At 41.2% G+C, this 24,214-nt stretch overlaps 1 protein-coding gene across 2 annotated transcripts in view; it reads right to left on the minus strand.

Moving 5' to 3' along the window:
- cbln1 (cerebellin 1 precursor) overlaps nucleotides 1-22,174 on the minus strand; it is a 30,333-nt gene extending 8,159 nt beyond the window's left edge. For both annotated transcript variants that reach the window (XR_013779320.1, XM_079346873.1), the window contains exons 1-2: nucleotides 21,220-22,174; nucleotides 19,667-19,786 (exon numbers count right to left, since the gene is read on the minus strand). Coding sequence is in view for 1 of the 2 variants with exons in the window: in XM_079346873.1 (XP_079202999.1) it covers nucleotides 19,667-19,786; nucleotides 21,220-21,477 (378 nt within the window). In the remaining variant the exon portion in view is untranslated. The remainder of the gene's footprint in view (nucleotides 1-19,666; nucleotides 19,787-21,219) is intronic.
- Between the last annotated feature and the right edge of the window lie 2,040 nt (nucleotides 22,175-24,214).

Below are 24,214 nucleotides of genomic sequence, written 5' to 3' on the forward strand. Positions count from 1 at the left end.
CAAACACTAAAATGTGCATTTTAAAGTGGAGAAGAAAAAAGATATAAGAGATTTAAACAAGCCAAAGTAAATACCTAAATGTAAAATAGTAGATGAAAACTGAATTAAAGAGTTTTACACTCTGAGCTCCTCTTGTTTGCTGTCACAAGAAGGCATCAACATTAGTTTTTCAGTTTCTAAAAGCTCTTTACAGGAGCTTCAAACAACACTTTCGTATCTTTGCATAAGTTTAACACATCATGTTAAGTTCAGCAACAAGTTGAGACTGACTTCCACACCTGAGCTCGAAATCTGTGAAAACATGTCTGCACACCCAGGAAGTCGGTGATTGTAAAGCTGCTGCCAACTGATGAAAACACAGTTATAAACATCCCATAATTATACACTTATCTAAATCCCTCTACCCGATGGTCAGGAGAGATGTGTGTGTGTGTGTGTGTGAGTGTGTGTGTGTGTATGTGTGTTCAAGAGATGGAGAGCCTGTCAGAGTCAAGAGCTCTCCTGGCTGGGCTCCTCTTAATAGAAAACTGAACACAGAGACTCAAGCAGACTCAGTCAATGTGTGTGTGTGTGTGTGTGTGTGTGTGTGTGTGTGTGTGTCTGCTCTGAACAGCCAGGTTGTGAATTTGATGAGCACACTCATACTATGCTTCAACAATTTTTCATAATTATCAAAAATTTAAGGTCATGGCAGAATAAACATTTCAAAATGTAGAAAAGAAAGTGATTTAGGCTCACTACACGAAAAGTCCATTTGATTACAAGCCACTATGTCTTCTACTGTTAACGTTTTTAATGGATCACAGTGGTTTTTCAATGATTGTTTGTTGTGGTTTTTTTGTGCTTGGAAATGAGGGAAACCTCAGCGTGCTTTCGAGGATAAATAAAAGTTTTAAATTGAAAATGAAAAAGTTTGTGTATCGTTCAGTAATGAGGATGTGGAGGCCAAAGGTGCATCAGCCAGTATGACTTTATGACAGAGTTGTGGCTGTCTGACATGAACTTGGCTCCTGTTGAACACTTATTGAACCAAAGGAGCAATAAGTCTCGTCCTGATACAACTTTATTCAGCATGAAACTCTTTACTTTGACAGTTTTTTCTCCCTTTTCTCCTCCACAGTCGTCCTCAAAACTTGGCATGACTCACAGTGGCTTGAAACAGTGCACATTGTGGAGCAAAGGTCACCAAAGCCAGTAAGTTTCTAAGCACTCTGGGGGCAGATGTTAGGAAATACATTCTAAAAATACATGTGTGCAAATCAAAAAACTTCGTACTTCTAGCCTCCGCTCTCCTCGAGCGAGACACCTCCACCCCAACTCAACTTGAGTTCACACAGAGGACTTTAGTTCATGTTGCGAAAAAACATTGCATTATTTGTCGAACAGCAATAGCCTGTGGCCTGCATTGTTGTGTTAGCAGGCTAATGTTAGCATACTTTTGTTAGCTTTTAGCTTCACACGAAATGAACATGATCTAAAAATCTAATGTAACAGTGAGCAGGCTTTGTCATTCTTTTTTTCTCAAGTTTTTGACCAAAACTTAAAGGAGCCAGCTATCCGGTCCATGTGAACCTAACGTAAACACAGTCCGGACAACAACACAGCCAGCGGGACTCAAGCTTCTCACTCATAGTAAACAGAGAGACATTTACACAGATAGATTTCTGCTGTTTTTATGTGTAATTATGTTTCACATTGTTCCTTTAGTCACCGTAGAGGCTGTGACCGATCACAATTGCAGTTTTTGAAATGCTTGTTTTTCTGTTGAATATATTACAATATCTATATCTGAATCTGTTCAACTAAAAAAATGATGCACGCTCAAACGGTTGATTCGACTTTTCTTCACTCACTCTCACTGTGTCTCCATTGATCAAAAATCAGATGCTTAAAGATTGTGACGTCATCCCATAGCTAGCTTAAGTCTTTGATCGGATCCAATGGAACCTAATTTCTTAAACAATGTACTAAAACAAATGGATGTAAAACAAAATGTATTGTTTGGGCCAGTGAAAAACATGGTTGGCCAGTGAATGTTTAGACCTGAAGAGATGGTGGCATGTTTCTCTCCCTTTAAGCGCTGACAACACGTCTACGTCTCCTTGTTGCTTTGTTGTTGTTTATGATTTTTTTCAAAGACAATGAACATGAGTGCAAAGGACATTTTAATTCATAGTTAGAGACAATAGTTTTAATCTTTAATGTCTCTATCTGAGACAGAGGCTGAGACAGAAGGATTTGAGTTTATGCTGAAAGTCTGTGCAGTCTTTCTGAAAAGCCTCAGGTTTTGGAAGGTTGATTTCAAATGTTACCTTAGAGCAGGGCTCCTCAAATACAAATCTTAAAAGTCCATAAAGTTTTTTTTCAATGACTCAAAGGGCCATTTATTAAGGCCGATCAGGCCACATGCAATAATACTGTAGTATTGAATACAAAATGTGCTTTTGTATTTGAGACGACAACAAACCTACAAATTAAAATAAAATGTGATTTCCATTTTTGTGGTTGTGTCATATGGGCCTGATTTATTAAAGGTTTGCACATCTTATGTGAGCTATCTGATCGACAAACAGCGTGCAGACTTGGTCTTTCATATGAGCAAAACAACAAGTATTGTCCCTTTAGTACGTTTGCCTTATTGAATATGCAATGGGGCGTTTCTGCCTCAGTGTGCAAAATACTGGGAGGAGAAAATGTAAAGAAGTTAAGTTAGTACACGCACTGTGATTTACTAAACCAGGCAAAAACGGTGATTGTGACGGTGTCTGAATTTAACACCTTTGAAAGGAACGTGCTAATCCAGGATCCCATGCAGTGTTACACACAACAGACTGCAGTTATTACAGTTAGGAGGAGACATAGGCTCAATAATAGAAGAGTAAAGATTGTTTTTTTCCCCCACACTAGTTAACATGCTTTATATGACAGAAAAATAAATGATATGCATTTATTTTTTATTTCTCTTCAATAATAGTTAACAAAGAGAAACACCATGATTACATTAATATTACTGAATATTCACAGCCTCTGCATTCTAAAGAACTTCAACATTGCCTGTTATGTCATCCTATTTCCCTCTTCTCACCAACATTACATTTTAAACTGGGCATTTCTTTTTTCTCATGTTGCCCCTCTCTCCCCATCTCGTCCCGTGCGCTTCTCCTATCGCGCTCATCTGCTCCCTCTACCCGGCCTGCTGCTATGCTGTAAGACGCTTAGATTGGGGGACCTCACCGTTGCTTGTACCCCCTTATTCGATACCTCTTTCAAGGGTTTATACTGTATGTCCGATCTCACACAGCACTGGTCAGCTGATTGTGCGCAAGAATGCCCCGAGTGCGCTCCTGAGCATCCGTGCAACAGAATACACAGGTCATCATTATTCATGCACGGTTTCCTAGTAGCCTAGATCATCTTTAAAACGCCCACCAACCAAACGTGCAATCTTCTGGAGTGAAGATGCAATTTAGAAGGCTACTCTTTAATTGGGATCTTAGTAAATCAGGCACTTACAGCCGGCAAAACGTCAATATGCAAACTGCTGCAAAAATGAAAGTAAAAGTTAAAACTGCGCTTGCAGCAGTGAGTGACCCAGTACCAGGCTATCTGCATATAGTTGTTGTCATGGAGATCAGTCCCGGTATACACGTGAGCCAACCAAAACACAGCGAAGGAATAACAGTTCGGGGGCCACAAACAGGCGGCTGGCGGGCTGGATTTGGCCCGCGGGCCTCCTATAGATGACCCCTGTTTTAGAGGGTGAGTTTTAGGTGTACTTGGGTATAAATAATTAATCGATCATGATTAACTACATCGGCCGATGCAAATAAATCAGCATAAGCAAAACTCAAATTTGTTTAACACTTTGTTGCTGTACGGGTAGAATCAGCTTTTCTACTAGAAACAATGTAAAGGCGACTTCTTGCGTTGCTGAAGGGAGCAGCAGGATTAAGTGTCCTGCCAAAGGACAAATGGGACATGTTGCTGCAGGAGCGAGGGATCAAACCCTTGACCTTCCGGTTGAGAGACGACTCTACCAACTGAGCCACAGCCGCCCACTATTCATTCTTTAATGTACAGAAAGATGAACTTTCTGTTTGACTTTCACCATTTCCTTTAGCAGAAGTGCATAAATACAGAGAAGGTTGTTCCTCCCACGCCTAACATTTCAAGCTGAGCTCATATTCTTACATTGTTGATAACAGACACTTGACTAAATAGAACATTGCATGCAGACAGTGCAGCCAAAGACTTCCACTTAACCCCATTAACCTCCAGATCATGATAAAAATGCAAGGAAAGGAGAAGGTAGAAAAGATAAAGGGAAAGACAGGACACCTGTGTATATCACAATTTAACAAGTGGGTTCACAAACCAGCTCGTTAGCCGCTCTCAGCACTGTTGATGCAAAGAGATGGAAGTTCGAGATGAAGCTTGAAAGAGAAAAAGAGAAAGTGGTCGGACAAAATGCCACTATCTGATTTCTGAGCATATCCCAACAGACGTTAATCAGAACAGACGGTGTCCTTCAACTGTAACGTCATCGCTGTCAAAGTTGTGTCTCAGATTTGCAATAATACATTTTGTGCTGAAAAAGTTGTCTCATGTTGAGCTCTTTAAATTTGAAACTCTACAACCCTAACTCAACTAGCATACAATAAACTGCCTTCTCCAATGTACAGCTGCAGCTATAGAATATTTTAGTAATCGAGTATTCTATCGAATATCCCGATCGATTAATCAAGTAATCGAATAAATCCTACTTTTGCTTAATTAAAGTTTAACTCGTCTTGGGTCGTCCCTACAAACCTGCTTGCAGTCTTTGCAGCTACCATTGTAACACCTGCTTGTTACAGCCAACCACCTTTGCTCTACAGCTGCTGACATTCACCATATTACTGACAGTGTCCTGAATTAACTTTTTGAATCACTGGTCAAGGTGGCAGGGAGATGAAAAATACAGGCCAAACATGTTTTAATGGCTGAAATAACAAATAGTGTGTTTGTGTCGCCTACACATCGGTTACAGTACATTTAGTTGAGAAAGCATTATGTGTTGAATCTATTACAGACTGAAGTCATAGATTCAATCATTTCATCAGATCAGGAAATTGAGAATCTTAAATATATATTTGCTTGCCTTTATTTAGGTAGTTCCTAGAGCCATTGGATGAGGTGTCATCCAAAAGGCCCTTTGGATGAGGTGTCATCCAAAAGGCCCTTTGGATGACACCTCATTTGGCCAATTAAGACCTTGAATTCACTATTCCAGGATGTCGGTAATTGTAAAGCTCCTGCTCACTGATAAAAACACAGTCATAAACACCCCATAATTATACACTTATCTAAATCACTCTACCCGATAGTCAGGAGTTGGTTCCATTCACTATTCCCAGCACAAAATAGCCAATGAGAGCACAAGTTGAAAAAAGGTGCCTTCCCCTGTTCTGATGAATGTAGACCTGGCCAGTTGGCCTCGATAGTGTTGTGCCGATTCCTGACATTTCTGGTAGCTAATGAAAATCTAAACACATGGACATGCTGTATCTGTTTGTTTACTCCTTTTAACACAAAGGATTGTAATCAGAGAGCATTTTGCTCCCTGTGTATCACACATTTTAGTCCACCTGTAAATGTCCCTCACTGAAAAAAGACCAAACATGAGGTAATTATGCAACAATGTGACCGATTGGTCTATGACTGGGACCAGAGCAAAAGTGTGAAAACATCCTAAGCAGGGTAGCAGAACAGCACTATGTATATCTATTTTAACATCTATTTTAAGGTGGAGATGTTGCATATTGCTATTAGGACACTCAACAAGTACATTTTGATTGCTTTATTAGCAGCTGCTTTTCCATGACCAGCAATTCAGGCCCATGTTTTCCTTGTAATATCTTAAAACAAAATGTTTATGTGGAATTGTATGGCGATTTTTTTATGAAGTGGAATGACATTTTTGACGAGAAATAAGAAGCATATTCTTGGAAAGATTTGAGTTTTTGCAGCGACACAGAAAATAATAGTCCACAAAAGTATGGAGGATGTGAGAGTCTGCCAAAGGAACTAACCAACAGACAGGAGAGGGACAGAGGGATATAGGGGGTGGAGGGGTGAGGGGCTGACATGGTTCCTTTCCAGTGTGCATGTAATGCCTCCAAACAGAGACAGAGATCGCAGACAAAGACGAGCCAGCATGGCCACATCACTCTGTTACCCTCAGCTACATACGCACGCACGCACACACACACACACACACTAAAATCATGCAGGCAAACTCCACCTCCCGCCCATCCAACCAGTCAGCTTGATCACTCACATGGAACTCACTTACAAAGCTTTCCCCCTTTCACCAAAACATATGTACTCCTTCTCCTTGCATGCAGACCTAACATAGGCAATATCTTTTTTTTAAGTAAATTAAACAAACATGTCCTTTTGTGGTTTTGCTTTTGAAGCAACTGTCAGACCTCAAATCTTTCTACGATCCTACAAAATGGGTTTTTGCAATGCACACAAAAGGTCTCTTGCAAAGAATTGTTAAGCTGACTGTTTTAAAACATGATGAGGTTTCCATCACACAGAGCCAAAGGGCTTGTGTAATCTTTGACAGTTGGCACAGCTGATACAAAGAGGGGATGTGTAAATTTAGATTGTTAAATGTAGCATCCCAAACACGTTTGTTTTGGTACAGGGAGCATTTGTTGGTTTTTTTTATTTGGGCATCACACCAAAGTCTGTTCTTTTTCTCAGATTTTAAAAGCCATTCCTCAGAGTCAAATCTCCTGCTTCAAAATGATGGCAGCGGTCAAAACAGCTTTTATAACTTTGTGCCTGCTGATTAGAATCCATTAACATGAGGTTTTTTTCCAGAATCATGACAGCTTTAATTCATACCTATGGGGATGTAGAAAATTGTAGAAAATTATATATTTTTTCCCAACAGGATAACGTGTGAAATTCAGAGTGTTTACAGAAAAAAACGTGCAAGTCTGAAAATGGCTCAAATATCTGTCTTTCTGTCTGATTTAACTGCTCAGACACACACAGAGCCACAGCGGGTCAGTGTGTGCTGTGTCCCAGTGATGTATGGCTCTAATAAAACTGTGACAGTGGCTTAAAAGAATGAGACTTTAGTCACCACACACTCACACACACTCACACACACAGACACACACGAGACCACACACACACACACCAGACCACAGACACCTGTGTGAATGAAGAACATGTTGTGCCAGTGCAGCTGTCTGCCACCTTTTCCTTAGAGCACACACACACACACACACACACACACACACACACACACACACACACACACACACACACACACACACACACACACACACACACACACACACACACACACACACACACACACACACACACACACACACACACACACACACACACACACACACACACACACACACACAAAGACGTGCACACATTCAACAGTCAGCACCAAACCCTTACAATTACCTCCCAAAACTATGAAAGCATGATAATGGGGCTGCACATCAGGCCTCCATCGATCTGCATTCATTAATGCATAAGCACCAATTAACTGGCTAAGTAACGGACAGAAGGGGGGGGGGAGAGAGAGAGAGAGAGAGAGAGAGAGAGAGAGAGAGAAGGTGTGAAATGCAGTCGTCTGGGCGCAGCACTTAATGCCAACAACGTGGTGACATCCTGTTATTGCATCATCAATTCCTGTCGGCTCTGCTGTCTTAACATCACTTTCTTTTTTCTTATCTTATATTTAGATGTGTCTTTTGCCTTTCTTACATCTTTCTTCCCATATCACTTTCTCGCCACTTCCTTTCCCGTCTTCTCTATCTACATGTATTTGTCCTCTCCATTCTTTTTTACACATCCATCTTTACAGTGTGATAGAGACAGTCATCATGATGGACTCAAACAACATTGTGTGTCTTTCTGCGCCTGTGACTCTGCCTCTACTATAGATTTCAATAGTGGGAAGTTTCTTAAATTTGACAGAAAATGTCACTCAGGGAGAAAGAGTGTAGAGTGTAAGAGAAAACCTCAATCAGGAAAGTATTCGTATAGAAAAACTAAAAGTGTCAATGGATGCAGCTCAGGAGAAGTAGATTGAATACTGTCTTACCTCATTCAGTGACATGCATACCATGACTGCAGGTTATCTGTGAGGACTCTACAAACTCATTTGGGTTAAAAACTGTTACCTTCTAGTAAAAAATAACTAGCATTGTGTACACCTCATATTGTCCCATTGTGTAACAGTTTTGGTCGGCCATTCTCTTTGTTTCAAAACCATTTAGAAGATGCCAAAATAATTCAGTCAATGCATGGACATTTCCTCCTCTGTGAGGATGTAATGATACCTTACAATATAGAAAAAATCTGAACAGTTGTTCAAAAATATCAATCACAATATATTGTTTTTAACCAGCAGAGGCTGCTCTGGGCTTCTCTTGTTTGACGTCAGCAGGTGTAGACATTGGGACTAATCAACAGCCTCCAGTGTTAAAAGAAGAATTACGCACACGCAAAAGTGCCAAATCTGCAGTTCCTGAAGGCTCCTCCTGAGGCTGGATTAAACAGCCTCTGGAGTCACATCAAATCACCTGTTTTTACAGCAGAGATAAACATGTTTACTACCTGGTTCAAAAACCCCTCCGCCAGCTCTTAAAGTAAGCCTGAAGCAGCATTTCTGATATGACCACCACCAATGGGTGTCAAAGTGTCAACAACCAATGGGTGAGATCGCTGAGACTACATCCATGTTTACATGGTGGTGACGACACAGAGGAAGCACATGAAGCTTTGAGGTAAAGTATGAGTCTCATTACAGAGGAGTGGAGATGCAAGTAGGCCTGAGCCATAAAATGAGAACAAGAACTATCACATTATAATTAATCATTTTGATATCTTTTTCTAAATACAACAAACATTGGCAGCTTTAAACCTATAATTACACCAGAAGACACGTGAGGCTCAAACAGACAACACCACAAACCTTATCCGTTTAAAAACGGCTTCACCCATTACAACGAGAGAAGGTAGGAAATTACCAAACGAGTGTTTGCTTTTAGTACAATTCCTGCTTCCTTATGAAGCAGTGCTGGAAGTATACAAAGGTACAGCAATGGAGATCCTGTTCATTCAACGGTGTTAAAGTGATTATACAACCAGCTGCCTGCTGCCAACCGTTTAGAAGTTCAATCTCATATTTTCTTGTGACAGACTTTGCATTTTGGGAAAATAAACTTTTCCTGCAGCAGACACTCTCCTGATTAGAATCTGGAGCATCTGTGCTGGCCAGGAGACGTTATGTAGGTCAGCTCTGGTTGTTGATTTCTTTCAAATGTCTGTCTCTGTTGATGCACCTTCTGAGCAGTGCTGGTGGAAACAGAGAGGTGCTTTCTAGAAATACAATCCAGAAACGTAATTACCCTCCAACTCTCAGTGGACCATCTCTGTGTTATTGTGTGTAGCTCTTCTTAATGAGCACTTTTTCCAACTTGGGTACATTTGTATGTAAAAGACGCAGTCAATTATTATATTGGTTTCTTGTGTGCAACGTGCCTGCTCTACAGCGGCGTAATGCGCTGCAGAATCTCAGATCTTAAATCCTCTCTGCAGTGAGAATAAAGAACCCTATGGGGACTTTCAAACGTTTAAATCACAGCCTAAATAAAGAAGGTATGCTGAGTGACAAAAAAGACCTTTTCAAGGCATCTGCACTCTGCATGTTATGTTCTTTAATCTGTTCTGTGAAAGCTATTGTTGATTGACGGAGGTGTGAGCATGGCTCTGGATCAGATACTTTCCCTTTCAAATACTGTGTCAGACAATCCCATCACTTAGAACAAGTGACAGTCATTGCTTCTTCAGTCTCGTAGTATACTTATCTTAAGGGCCACAGTCACCTCACAGCTTTTAAAAGCTCTTCTCCAGGAGAGTGACAGCTGTGAATCCTTATTTTACCTTGAAGGCAGTGTTGGTTATTTTCAAAAACTAGCATGATTCTGAAAAGCATCCTCTTCGTTCTCCGTATTCACTCACCCCCTCCCCTCTGTGCTACCTCAAAAGCCCCGCCCCTAACTCAAACGCATTAATGTCATTGGTCCAGAAGCGGTTTTCAGCTCATGCTTCGAGTGTGGGCTCATGCATGCATGGGGTACAGAGCGAGCAGGGAGGCGGGGAGGTGTGATTGGTTCATAGAACTCATACCGAGTGCAGACATTAGTCGAAGTTTTTCCATGCTACTGATGACAGATTTTCTGTTTCGCCGTCAGAACACATGAACTAACAATTTCAACAAAAGTCTTAAAAAGTGTATCTGGAGAAAATTACCAACCCTGCCTTTAATGCATCTGCTTCTATTCTATTGGAGCAAATGACCTCAGAGCTCAGAATTGGGAATGACATCACACCTGAATAACAGTGTTCCAATTGCAAGTCAAAAAAGCAACATGGACGCCTCCAGGTGCACCTTTGTTTGGTTAGCTAATAACAGATGATAACAACACACTACGTGATCGTTTGGGGGGGATACATTCTGGGTAAAGTCAGAGTTAATACCTGGCTGTCACATATGAAGTTCAGCAAAACATTTCAGGACGTTTTCAGGAATTTTGTGCATACTGTGAATAGAGCTTTGTATTGCCAAAGCTGACACAGTGGTGATGACACTACTGTCATCATTCTAATCAGTGTCTTACTTTTAGGGACATTCTAAATGTAATTCATTTTTTTTTGAATTGGTATCTGTATGGTCTCCTTTGAGTGATTTAGAGGTATAAATGTAGTAAACGCTTTGTCACAGAAGACACGTTGACATGTCAGTGAAGGAAATGCAATGAAGCAAATAATTAAAATATTGACAAAAAGCAGAACTTCAGTGTCAGAGTTTTGGTGAGTATTTTCAGTGTTACCTTAGTTTGAGTCATGGGTGAAACTGAGGACAGGCCAAAATATGAAATGAATAAATGAGTAAAAGTGTAACTTGCGTTTATATGTCTTTAATAAATAAAATGGATGTTTTGGACTTAATTAGATACCTCTAACAACCTCCACAAACATGCATACAAGCTGTACACTAAAAGTTGTTGAATTTCATTTGAAGTCTCTGTCTGAAATGTCATGAGTCACAAATGTCACAAAGTTGGCAAATCTTTTCTTCTTCTTCTTGTGTACACACAGTAAGTCATGTTGCAGTGCAGAAGACATCAGGCACAGATATGCAAAGAGAAATCTTCTGAAGGATGGGATGAGAGCTTACACATGACAAATTGTCAAATATTTTTCTGTCTTCATCAATACTGCCTCCGGGAACAACATCATTAGTCAATGTTAAATCCCAGTGCTAACACTTCTCATACATCTCCTTAAGTTTCAAGGAAAAACTTGTTGAATGTCAAACCAAACCAAAATTGCAAACTGTATTAAGGTGAGTCAGCTGAGAACGTCTGCAAGAGCAGATGGTGCTGTGATTCTTTCAAGCACTTGCGACTTAAAAATACTTAAGGAATTAGGATAGTGAAGCTGAAGAGCCTCTCCTTTCTTATAATAAAATAAGCTTAACAACGCGTACAATCAGGGGCGTCGTAGTGGGAGGACCGGTGGGACCCAAACAGAGGGAGGGGCTTTCTGAGACCCCTCTCACCCCTACTAAATATGCAACAATGAGTCCACCCTGTGTGAGTCCATTTGATCCCACAGTCAAGAGAGTCAAGGAAGAGGACATGGTTGAGTTGATTCTTTATGCAGAAGGTAACAGAGAGACTGTTCAGCTCACTTCTGTGAGGGAGTTACAAGTAAGTTATGCTTAGAGTGTAAAGAGTGTGTGTTGTTCTCTTCCCCTCACACACACACACACACACACACACACACTGGTTTGTAAAATGTGTGAAATGTGTTTGTTCTACAGAGCAGATGTTGCTGACGATGTATTTTCTTTCTTGCGAACATTGAAGTCAAATGGTCACAAAAAGTGTCACACAAAGATGTGCTCATTCAGAACGTTGCCAGGTTAGTGTAATGCAGGTGTGGTTATAATGGTGGTGCAGGGTTTGCTGTGTGAGATGTAATGAGATATTTTAATGGGGACCAGAATTAAGAGCAACGTCCCTGCGTACAAATGTGTAAAGTAGTGTTTGAGCTGGGAATTACACTTGAAAAAGATGTTAAAAAAGAAGTTAAATAAATGTGAGTGAGAAACATGTTGTGTCTGTTTTAACACTGCTCTGAATCAAGTCAAAATGTCTGTACTTGGCTCAAATAGGAAGATAAAATGTAGACTCAAAATAAACTGAAAAAATATATAAAATGTCAATTTAAATTAAATACAAAACAATTCTTGTAATTTAAGTATTGAGGGACCTGACCAATATGTGTTTCCTTATTTGCCCGAACATGCCTCCATACTCATTGGTTGATCTTTTTACGTGAAAATCTTTTTTCCAGAAATAATACATTAATTTTGCATATAAAAATATTGTTGGTAGTGTGGTTTTTAATTGTGTCTTAAAAATGACTGGAGGACTTGTTATGCCTGAATTCAACAGGAATGTCATCCATCATGAGCTCAATCAAATATCTTCTTCAGAAGTGAACACTCTGACCATATAGACTACTGATTAATAATCCACAGCTGTCGTGTATCTTCTCTATATTCCTGATAAAGTGACAGCAGACCCCGACATAGGCATTCACTCTTCTAGGAATGACTTTGTCAAAGCTGACACGTTGTGGATGAAGCTTGGCTATCGAAAAGGTTTTATTACCTCAGCCAACTTTCACGTCACACAGAACCCCAGATTGTCTCGTCCTGACTTCTTGAGCTGAGCTAACAGGTCACAGATGGACCTGACCTGCTCGATCTGACCAACCAGGCCAGCTGTGTTCTGGATGTGATCCCAGACTTTTAGAACCTTCGGCTGCGCTGCAGGAAGACTTCCACTGTCTTCCTGAAATGCTGAGGCAGTAGCTGTTAAAAGTTTCACATCATTAAAATGTCATTCTCTGTGGGAATTATGCCTTCAATTCCTATGAGTTGACTCTGTTGGTTCTTTGAAAAAAATATATGTATAAAAAAACAAACAACTGACAATCTGGAAAGAAACTTTTACACTGCAGGTCACACACTCACACGCTGATGGGAGAGGCTGCTCTGTAAAGTGTCCATCAGTATAAACTAACCCCATTCATACATATGGGACCAACTTTGGGTTCAGTACCTTGCCCAAGGACACATGGACATGTGTTCACACAGCAGGAGCTGGGGATTGAACCCTGACATTTCAGTCGAGAGCTGACTGACTGTACTGATCCACAGCCACCCCAAAACTTTAACGTTCTGCAAAAAAGGAAAATTACAAACCAACCCTGTGGCTTTCAGAGCCCCTGACATCCTGGTTTGTACGCGTGTAGAGGTTTTTGACACATAGCAGACAGTGACTACGATGACATGCACACCATATTCCTGTATTCAGTGAAATAATGACAATATTCTGATTGCGTAGGAGTCACGTAAAAACCTTTTGGGAATATTGCCTTCACCAGAATATGGACCTTAATGGAAGGTGTGCATGTAAACATTATGACGTCATTGTTTCAAAGAGGAGCTTAGAGGCCTCATCTCAGACACAAAAACTAATGAAGAGAAGAAAAGCACACAGAAAGGCTGAATGAATGTATGAGTCACACTTAAACTCGCCTACTCAACATCCCCACTCTGTAATTGTAATCTCACATTTGTTTCCCATTAATGAGATCCTTCGATTTCTGACAAAGGATGATTTGAGAATGAATGAGTCACTGTTATGGTCACCACCACATTTCCTCCCCAAATAGATCTATTAAGATGTCACATCAGAGTGCTGTTATATTAACTGAAAGTGAGCTTTTAGATTTAACCTTTTAAAAAGACAATTCTACCACAGGAAGAAATCCCTCTTTTTCCCATGAGCCCAAGACTCTTCTGAGTCTTACTTTGAAGACAACAGAAAGAAACGGCCCTAGTATGACCCACGAGCTCAAGAGGAGGGGAAATTATTACAAAGTGAACTTGTGTGCACATTTTTCCAGCTATCCACCTTGAGTTGCTCAACATATTAGTATTGGTAACATTATAGTCAACTGTTCGAAAATCCCTTCTCACATGTGCAAAACTTCACAACGTTATTGAGGTGTGCTGCATGTGTGAATGCAAACAGCCACATTTTTTCACTCTGACTTGATCCAAACTTTTTCCAGCCAGTCCCGCAGTAAGATGTTCACGTGACGTCGGGGAGAGCTGATGTAAACAACACAGCAGGAAATATTTAGGAAAGTTCAGCGCAAGTGAGTAGAGGTAGGTGAAGACGTTTACATTCTACAACCAGCACAAGACAGGCGGCGACCGGTGCCATCACAGAGCACCTTCATGCTTAGTGTTTGACGATTCGGACTCGGCTGTGTCTGCGTCATCCTTTAACATCATGCCTCTTGAGACCACCTACCTCTCTTGCACAAGTGAGAGGGACATTTAAATTCTGACCGACACGAGCTGCTTCATGAAGCTTTCTGTTCACCACTATGTTTCTCTCAAATGTCTCGTCGATACCCTGAATATATATATCAAACTTTATGTTGCATTTATTAAAGGTTAAAACTGTCATCATAGTGTCGGACTCCCTAGACCCCCCCCGTCTCGCCTGCAGCCACAGCCCCCTGCTGTGAGCAAGAACAGTCTGGAAGATTTAACGGGTCGCTTGTAATGAAACTCTCTCGAACCTTTCCAGAGGGAATGTGTGAAAACAGCTGAAGTGCAGCAATGAACAGCCTATTAAAATGAAATTAAAGTAGATTGATGAGTTGTGAGATATTTCACAAGACTATATCTTTGGCTTCTTAAACGGACAAAGGGATCACAAAAGTCAAAAAGGTGATGTACAAAATTAAAATACTGAATATGAGACTTACAGCAACACAGCTGTAAATGACCTCTGTGTAGCAGAGCTGTTCATCTTTGCCCTTGAAACGAGCTTGCAAAGGAAAGGCTGAAGTACATCGTCTTTGTGAAAGAGCCTGACAACTCCTAGAATATACAGTCGCTCTGGCCAGTTGCAAACAGACTCCATTATCATGTCCTTTCTTCCCCCTTTCTCCTCCCACCGTCTCAAAGGCAAGAGAACGCAGGAACAGATAAGGTGCTTATTTATGTGACTCCGACTTGCCTCTTGTTTCCCTGCGTCTCCACTGTACAAGATGAGCACTGTCTGAGCCGATGACACCAGAAAAGAGGGTTTGTTTCTGCTGCTTGTTCTCTTTACACTTCCTGGGTAACACATCGACAGCACAGGACGCACACTTCCTTCAGGTACATAGCTGGAGCACACTGTACTTGTAGTGACACATATTTGTTACTTATATAATCTGCTCTTGGTTCTTACAGTATAGCTTTAGAAGTATTACCGTGGGAAGAAACGCTTCAGTATGTTGTACTGTGGTCAAAAATGTCAAATCTTAACCAATTTAAAACTGTGAGAGAGCAGACCACAGACATGAGGTCAGTTTTAACAGACTTTCAGTAATATAATCCTGGAAGGCACACTGGAAGATTTGAACACAAGATTACACCTGCTGATTGTAGTGACGATTTCACAGCAGCGATTACACAGACACCAGATCTCACAACATCCTGCGTGATCCAACGTGATCTCAGACGCAAGAGGAATCTACGTCGTCAACTGGCTGTCACATTGTTGTCTTACATTAGACATTACAAAGGGAAACTTGTTGTCAAGATTACACAAGCTAGTTTTCTTTTGCAGTCTTTTACTTGGTTAAGTGCACAACTGGAGATGAAACTTGAAAGCAGAGTTTGTAAATTCTTAATCAAAACAATTACAAAAACATGAAGTTGAGCCTGAGACGGGGAATCATGGGAGTTCTCTATGCTTCCCCCCTAACCCCAATGAAAACCAATACTGTGTTCACAATAGTAAAGAGAACCAGGCAAATCAGACCTGAGGAAGAGATTATGTTTTCATACGATGCATAACTTACAGCAACACATACTCAAACAGTGCAGCAGCTTTCAGAAACAGCTCAGGCTTCCTTATGTAGCGGTCTTCAATGCAACAACCTGTGTTTCCTTGGTAACGACTGTACAGACATGATGTTTCATGGCCGCCACAACAACAAGACACTTCCTGTTACAAAATAAAAAATGTACCCTTTGTCTTTGATCAGTGATGGAAATATTTGCAGTAATGTCACAACACATAAAACATAGGTTTGGTCCTTTTTTTTTTTATTAATTTAGATATTTGAATGTAATAGTGTCATAAACTTCTACATATTGTATCTTTGACAAAATAATTGTGGACTAATACTGAGTTTCATTGCCAGTTCAATCTTGAGAATGAAGAGATTATGTGTCCCTATTGGAAGTCTCTTGAATCCCAAAGTCAACAGTGATTGTGTTTTTATTGTGAGCAAATATCGTTAGTTATGTTGAAGGTGTTTTGAATTTATCACAGCAGTCAAGGAGATAATCAATACATGCACAGTGTCGTCTTATAGCGACAGCTTTGTTTTGCTCTGAGTAACTGTTGTTAAAGTGCGACATCTAGCGGACATTTATTCTGAAAGTCGGATTATACCTTTACATGCAGAGCACCAATTAGGAAGTTGTTGAACAAAACACTCAGTAAAAAAACAAACAAAGAGGCATGATTTTAATCATTTGAAATTAAATTCAACTGTTTTGTTCCGGCGAGCAATCTTCATGCCGTACAATTATCAGAGACAGTATTTACTGTTCTAAATGAAGTAGACAACATTTGAAAACGAAGCATGTCTGCTATCTCTCAGGGGAGAAATATCTCATTACTACACGGGGTGACCCAGTGACCTTAGCTGGAGAATAAAAATGTGTGTATTGGAAACCAGAGCACAAACATTGTCTGGCAGTGAATCAGCCAAAAGGATTCTGTTTTGTAAGAGGGAATAAGAAGCAGCTGCTCTGAGTCCAAATGTAAAATACGTTTTAATAACTAAAGAGCACAGCATAAAAGCTCAAATAAGTTATTATCAGAGCGGTGTGCTATCAGCAGCTTGAGGCAGCGCCTCTGGGTTTTCTTCTCTTGACAGGAAAATGAAAGGTTTGATATACGCGCAGCATGCAGCATTTTAGACATGCTCCTTGTAAAGCTTTCACCCCGACAGAGCTGCTGTGACCTGAGGCTTCTTTGGATGCTAATTCAGACTGCTCAGGTGCTCAAAAAACAGCGTGAAATACCAACTACTTCCAGTGCAAATCAAAAATAAACAGTACTATAATATGTCTATTTCCTTAATATTCCTCTCCATCATTTTTCAGAACTATTTTCAGTAAACTCTGACCAATCACTCTGTGCACGGTCGTTCTGAACTGCAAACTCTCCATTAAAGCTGCAGGTACACGATGCTCACTCACGGAGAGGAAATTGATTTGATTACATTTAATTTAAAACAGAGAGAGCACTGGCACGTCTAGGAAATGTAAATTGTTGTACTTGAGATCACATCATGTAACAAAAGGAAGTGTTTGATATGTTTATTGTCCTAATGCAAAGTAAGAAAGTGAACCATTAGTTGGTGTAGTCACTGCCCATGGCTGGCCTTGTGGATGGTTTGATAATTCTCCCTTTGGCTCAGAGAACACGCTATTATGAATTTGCAATATCTGAATATAATTGGCAGGACAAAAAAGGGAGGTGTGATAGGTTTTACTTCTTTTTGAAACCCACATCACTTCTCTCACCCCTCACAAACAGACAGATCCCTGCATAAGGAACCCACTGATGAGAGTTGGAAAATGTGTTTTTTTTTCCTTTTGTACCGAGCATCCACTGATCAATAGCTCCTCACAATGTCTGGCTTTTTCCTGTCTATCTCTTCACCTTAACCTTTTCTTTTTCTTTACCTTCAATCCGTCTTGCTCTTATCTGACGTGTCTGTTTTCCCCTTTTCCTCTACTCTCTGATTTCTCTTCTGCCCTCTCCAATTCTCCCACCTTTCAGCTCCTCATTTCTACGTTCCCCTTTTACTCAGCTCTCCTTTTTTTTCATATTTCAAAAATTCCCCATTCCTCATTCCATTTCTTTTTACTTTGTCCCTTTTACCAATTTTCATTCATTCTCATCCTGTCTTTGTTTGAAATTCTTCATCATCCCCGCTGCCCTCCTTTTCCTGCTGTCTCTCATCTCTTGCATGCACCACAGTAGCTGCCTCTAAGGCAATCAAACAGTGGGAGTTTTCAACACAGCAGATGTGCTGGATGGATGGGAGGAGGAGGTTGAAGGTGAGCAGCACGCAGGCTGAATGCTGGTAGGAGAGAGGACAACCTACACCTGTCTGCTTCATGCCAGTAACACAAACCTCACATTTTCTACTCCTTTAGAATGAATGTTGTTTAAAACAATCGTTTGCTTTTCAAACTAAACCGGACTCACTCTTAAAGGCTGAAAAACAAGAAGTTCACTGGTCTGGTGATTATAAAGATTTAAAACATTTCTAAATTCGTTTTCTGTTTCATCCCTCTTTATTTTTTATTAACAAAACTTTCTAAAAACAAAAGCAGCACATTGCCACAAAATGCAGAACAAATGGTGGCATGACACTCCATTTCCCTTGTCTTCTGCTTCATTTGACCGATTTGATTACCACGCAACTATTAGTCAAGTGTAGCGTTCAGTCACACAAAGATGACCAGGAGTAAGCGGCGGGCTCGACATAGCTTTTCCCTCTCACATAATCGCACGCCCAGCCTCCTTGTAGTTGTTATTGTCACTGCCTTGATAATTAATTCAAGACTCCAATGATAAAGCATAAGTAGCAAAACATAATGCTGAAGCCGCAGGGAACCAACAGCATAATTACACAACAGTTTAATTTGCAAGAGATACATTGTAATTAACGCTGTGTTGCTTGTAAAGCTTCATCAAGTGCATGTTAAATGCTGGAAATGAGCTTAAGACTGCTCATCACTTGACACATCAAAAGAATAAGAAGTGGGCATCCACGCATGGTGATAACAAGGATAAAAGGGCTGCAGGCTGCGTGTGAGAGAGACTGTGTGAGAAGCAAATAAGCAGCAAACACGTTATTCCTACATGAAAACCCATGTGAGCTCTTATTTGTTTGTGAGAAAGAGAGAGAAAATTAAAACGCCTGCCTCTGTTTGCTTTGTTCAAAATGTACTTAATGTTTTAATCTTCTAAATAATCAAAAATCTCAGCCTGCCTGCTGCCTCTCTCTATATGAGAAGAGGCAGAGTGGAGGAGACGTCGCTGTCCATGGTGCTGAAAAGTAAAGCTGCTGAGAGTCGCGTGCCCCTCCTCGCACTCACCACAGCACCTCGTCCTCCTGCCGGCTGCACGCGCTTCATTTTGGCGCGATCCCCTGAGCGTGTATTGATTAATTATGATTGGGCCGACGGGTGGCGGTCGACTAGCTTTCATCTGTTGAGGCCCGCACTCGTTGTCTCCCGGGAAACACATTTCAAACATCTACGAATGACTTCCATCGCGCGTGATATTCAACTTTTATGAGAAGAAAAGCAGCGCAGAGTGGAGGAGGGGGGAAGTACGCACGCTCATACACACAAGCAAACACAAACATGAAACGGACAAAAATGAAAATGTGCTACCTGTATAGTTTGGCGGTTGTAGACTTTCACTACGTGGAAGTTAAAACTGTAAATCCCTTTACGTGGCGCGATGAAATTACTTCTCTCCTCGTCGAAATTCTTCCCAACGTTTACTAGAACCTGGAGAAAGAAAGAAAGAAAGAAAGAAAGAAAGAAAGAAAGAAAGAAAGAAAGAAAGAAAGAAAGAAAGAAAGAAAGAAAGAAAGAAAGAAAGAAAGAAAGAAAGAAAGAAAGAAAGAAAGAAAAGAGTGGTGGTTGTCTTTCAAAATGATTGCACTCAAAAAGTATTTGCAATATCACAAGGGCGCATACTTCTTTTTGGGCCTAACCTGCACATCCTGCCAAATAAGCAAAGCAGTCCAGACTTGGCAACATTTAACAACGCAGGTAAAATGTTTGGTTTAATAAAGTTGTGCAAACCCCTAACACAAAATTAATTCGCAGTTCATCTTAAAAGACTCCTGTCTTAGAGAATCTTTTTTTTGTTTTGTTTTGGGTTTTTTTAAGTATCCACCTACTATATGGCATGCTTTTCTTTTGGGGTTCCAGAACGGCCTTCATCCCGCTCTGATCTTTGCATTGTGTGATAGAGGGCTATAAAAGGCTCGTAAGGCCCTGGACCACATATTCAGTGTTGTAGTAGAATAACTTCAACACTGTAGGCTTTTATCTCGGCTTTTTCCCCTTGTAAGAACTTCCAAACTTTATGGGGAATGAAAGGGAACTTAATCAATCATTCAAATGAAATTTTCAATTATGCATTTCTGCAGCCAAATGTCTGGTTTTATGGAAGGAGGCGAAGGAGGCGAACTATGGCGTGTAATTGAACGGCAGTTTGAGGGAGAATTAACCTTTAACGGGAGGCGGTGAGGACCTCGACCTCGCGACCTGCCGTTACTAAATTATTTGGCAAGATGTCAGTTTCCTATATAAAAAGTTGAAATATTCAAAGGTCTGGTCCACCATGCTTTACTTTCGCAGGCACTTCGGAAACGTATTGCCTATAAAAAGAATCGTTACAGAGACGGATCATTTCCGCTCCAGTTTCAGTCTTTCAGAATGGAGCTGCTCTCTGCAAATACAAGACCTTTGCATCCATTAGCTCGTTTAACCTGTTTTAGAGGACTTTAAATATACTTAAAGCTGTACCTCAGACTTAATCCGGCCTTTATTTCACATAAACTTCAAAGTGTTTCTTCTTTATTTAAAAAATGTGCATAAAGCCAATATAAAATAGTTAAGGCAAGACAACGGGACAGAAAACGAGATCAAAACTATCTCAAATTATTTATTTTGGTTTACTTTCCATCCATCCAAAGCTCAGTTTGTCCTCTGTCCATGCTTTTTTGACAACTGTCACGAGGTTGTGGGCTGCACGCCATGCACGCAAATATGCCATTTAAAACTTAAATGCGTTAATTTACATTGTTCCTTCTTTAAGTGTGGTATTATTTACAATAAGACTATAAAACGGAAAACACAATTAGAACCTTGCGTTTCTTAGTTATTTCATGCAATTACATGACTTAAAATATGATCATATATTTCCCTACCCGGTCGAAGTAGATGACCATGGTTCGGTTGCTCATCTCGGAGGGCTCATGGTTAGTGTTCCGGACAGCAGAGAACGCCACTTTGGCGCTGCCCGAGCGCACAGAGATCCCGAGTGCCGTGCCCGTGGGGTCCGCGGTCGGGTTGGAGTCGCACACCACCAGGCACTTCCCCTCCAGGACGATTGGTTCTGTCTCGTTCTGAGCGCGGGCTGGACTCGCCGCGAGCCAAACGGCACTCAGCAGGCAAAACGCCAACATACCGGAGCAGAACCAAGAACAACTTCTGTCTTCACACCTCAAAACCCGGGTCTACTCCCCTTTGAAAAAGTAAGGTGGCAAGAGTTTCCCCGTGTTCCCCCGACGAACCTAGAGCAGGCTGCTGTTTGCAACTATAGATGCCACTCCACCAGCTTGAATTAATTAGCCGAAAGAAAACACTTTCTCCCTCGCGGAATCTCTTGGACGAGACAGAACAGGATATTTTGAGGCGTATCTCCTTTTTTTTTTGCGATAATCTTTGAACAACCTCTATATCTCCGCTCGTGTCACCAGTTTTCACCTGCCCTCTTCCTTTTTTGTCACTTCTCAGCAGCTTTTCTGTCACTTGGAAACACGATACGCGGGATTCACGCGCGGTGCGGAGGGGCCCTGGACGAGTGACGACGCAGCAGAACTCATAGCGCGCGGGGGGAGCTCCGTCTGCTCTCTCTCTTTCCCGGGCTTGAATTATTGATATGTGAGATATGAGAGTTTCTAACACAAAAGGCACGGGAGGAAGGGACGCGGCGCGCGAGCGCAAGATGCTCCCGCCCCGGTCCTACTTTTTTTTTTTTTTACAGACCCCTCCCTCCCCTCAGTAACGGAGACCTATCATCGGATTAGCGCGTACGCGTCTTCGATATTTTCCAATCACTGCGTGCCGAACGCCCCCTCAACGCCCCACCGCTTTATCTAGCATCTCTCTCTCTCCTGCTCTCCTGCTTTTCACCTGCCTGTCTCGTTTCTTTCTATCTATCTATCTATCTATCTATCTATACCTACCTAACAGTGTCTTCTCTGTAATTTAAAGGAGAACCTCACAGAGCTGCAGCCGCTTTGAAGGGGGAGACATAGGATGAGCACACATGAGTCGCTCCAAATCCTCACTGTTCATCAGCGTCACCATCAGTGAAGCAGAAGAGTGCCTCAAAACGGAGTTAAAATGCTCTGCTGCAACCAGCAAGGACTCTTATTAGTTGTAGAGATGAAACCGTGCTAGAATGTCTAATGATCCCCAAAGCTGATGTGAAATCTAAAATCTGAAGTTCAAGGGATTTTTGTTAATGCTGCACTGAAACAGCTTAGTTTTAAAGACAGAGTTATGTAGGATACTATAGGAAGGATGCACCTTGAATGTGTGTGTGTGTGTGTGTGTGTGTGTGTGTGTGTGTGTGTGTGTGTGTGTGTGTGTGTGTACATACGTGTGTTAAATGAGCACCACTGGGTTAACCAGCAGGGAAACAGAAATGAGAATAATTTTTCAGAATATCCTGATGAGTCAGACTCACTCTGAAAGAAAAGGTTTTTCAGTTTAAGGTTGATATATTTGACTTGCATGAGGCTTACAAAATAATCTATTATATCTTAAATATCTACCTCTAATATCCATATTTTAAACTCCATAATATTTTGAAGGCCTTTAGCTGATATATATAGTTGTCACTTTATTCACCTATTTTAACTATGTAACATTTTTTTATATTTGATGGATTAAGAGTGCTATAGTTGTATGTATGTGAAAGTGCCTTATGGGATGTAAAATCTTGCATACAAACATTTCCTGCAGAATTATCGAGTACATCTGATCTTGTCTTCTGTACCTTACGAGGAACAAATGTTTAAGAAAAGAAAATGTTGGATTCACAGTGATGTGCCTTGGCTCATCAGTGGATCAGACAGAAAGTTTACAGTTGAATGCATAGACTACAAAGTAAAAGCCTGATTGCTCTTTTTATTTTGTTTTATTTTCCACTCTCCTTTTGATTTTTCTGCAGTAACAGCCCTTTCTTTGTTTCTCCTCCATGTTGCACTTTGTTCCCTCCTTCCTCCCCCTCTACATTTCCCCACCATTCTTTGCCCTTTGCTTCAGGTTTTATCTCTCATGGTTTCTTTCTCCTTCTGTCTCTTCTCTCCCTGTCTGTTTTTCTAAATCCCCCCACCCCCCGACTGTTGTTCCTGCAGTTCTCCCCCCGTCTCTCTGTTGCTTTTTCTCTCTCTCCCAGGGGTTTTCTTTAGTCTCTAATACAAGCTGACGTTGAATGACAGGCCAAAAGGACTTCTCTGTGATGCAGGATGCAAGGGACAAGCCACATCTACTCCCTCTCTCTCTCTCTCTCTCTCTCTCTCTCTCTCTCTCTCTCTCTCTCTCTCTCTCTCTCTCTCTCTCTCTCTCTCTCTCTCTCTCTCTCTCTCTCTCTCTCTCTCTCTCTCTCTCTCTCTCTCTCTCTCTCTCTCTCTCTCTCTCTCTCTCTCTCTCTCTCTCTCTCTCTCTCTCTCTCACATGATCGGCCTGTCTGTTGTACAATCAAATATAGATGTTGTCATATACTCAAATCCCAATTTCCCTCTCTTTCTTTCAACCACAACTGAAATTGGTGTGTGTGTGTGTGTGTGTGTGTGTGTGTGTGTGTGTGTGTGTGTGTGTAAGCTGCCTGAGGTTGTCCCAGCTTCACAGGAGGAACAGAGCTCATTGTTTGTCAGGGTGACACTGGCCTGACTGCAGTTTAACTCAACTGACAGACAGTTGCAAGCTGTCACCAGACACCTACTATGTCCACCTCAGCGTGCGTCTGCAGGTCCATCAGGGTCTGTGGGTGTGTAGGTTTTATCCATGTGTGTTGGTTTGTGATCAGTGATATCATTAACCAGCCTTTAGCTCACCTAAACCTATCTTCTCTTCTGGCTGCCTGTCTGTCCACCTGCCAGTCTAAGTACCTGTCTGTCTGTCTGTCTGTCT

This window comes from Symphodus melops, assembly GCF_947650265.1.
Source record: "Symphodus melops genome assembly, chromosome: 6".
Lineage (NCBI taxonomy): Eukaryota > Metazoa > Chordata > Actinopteri > Labriformes > Labridae > Symphodus > Symphodus melops.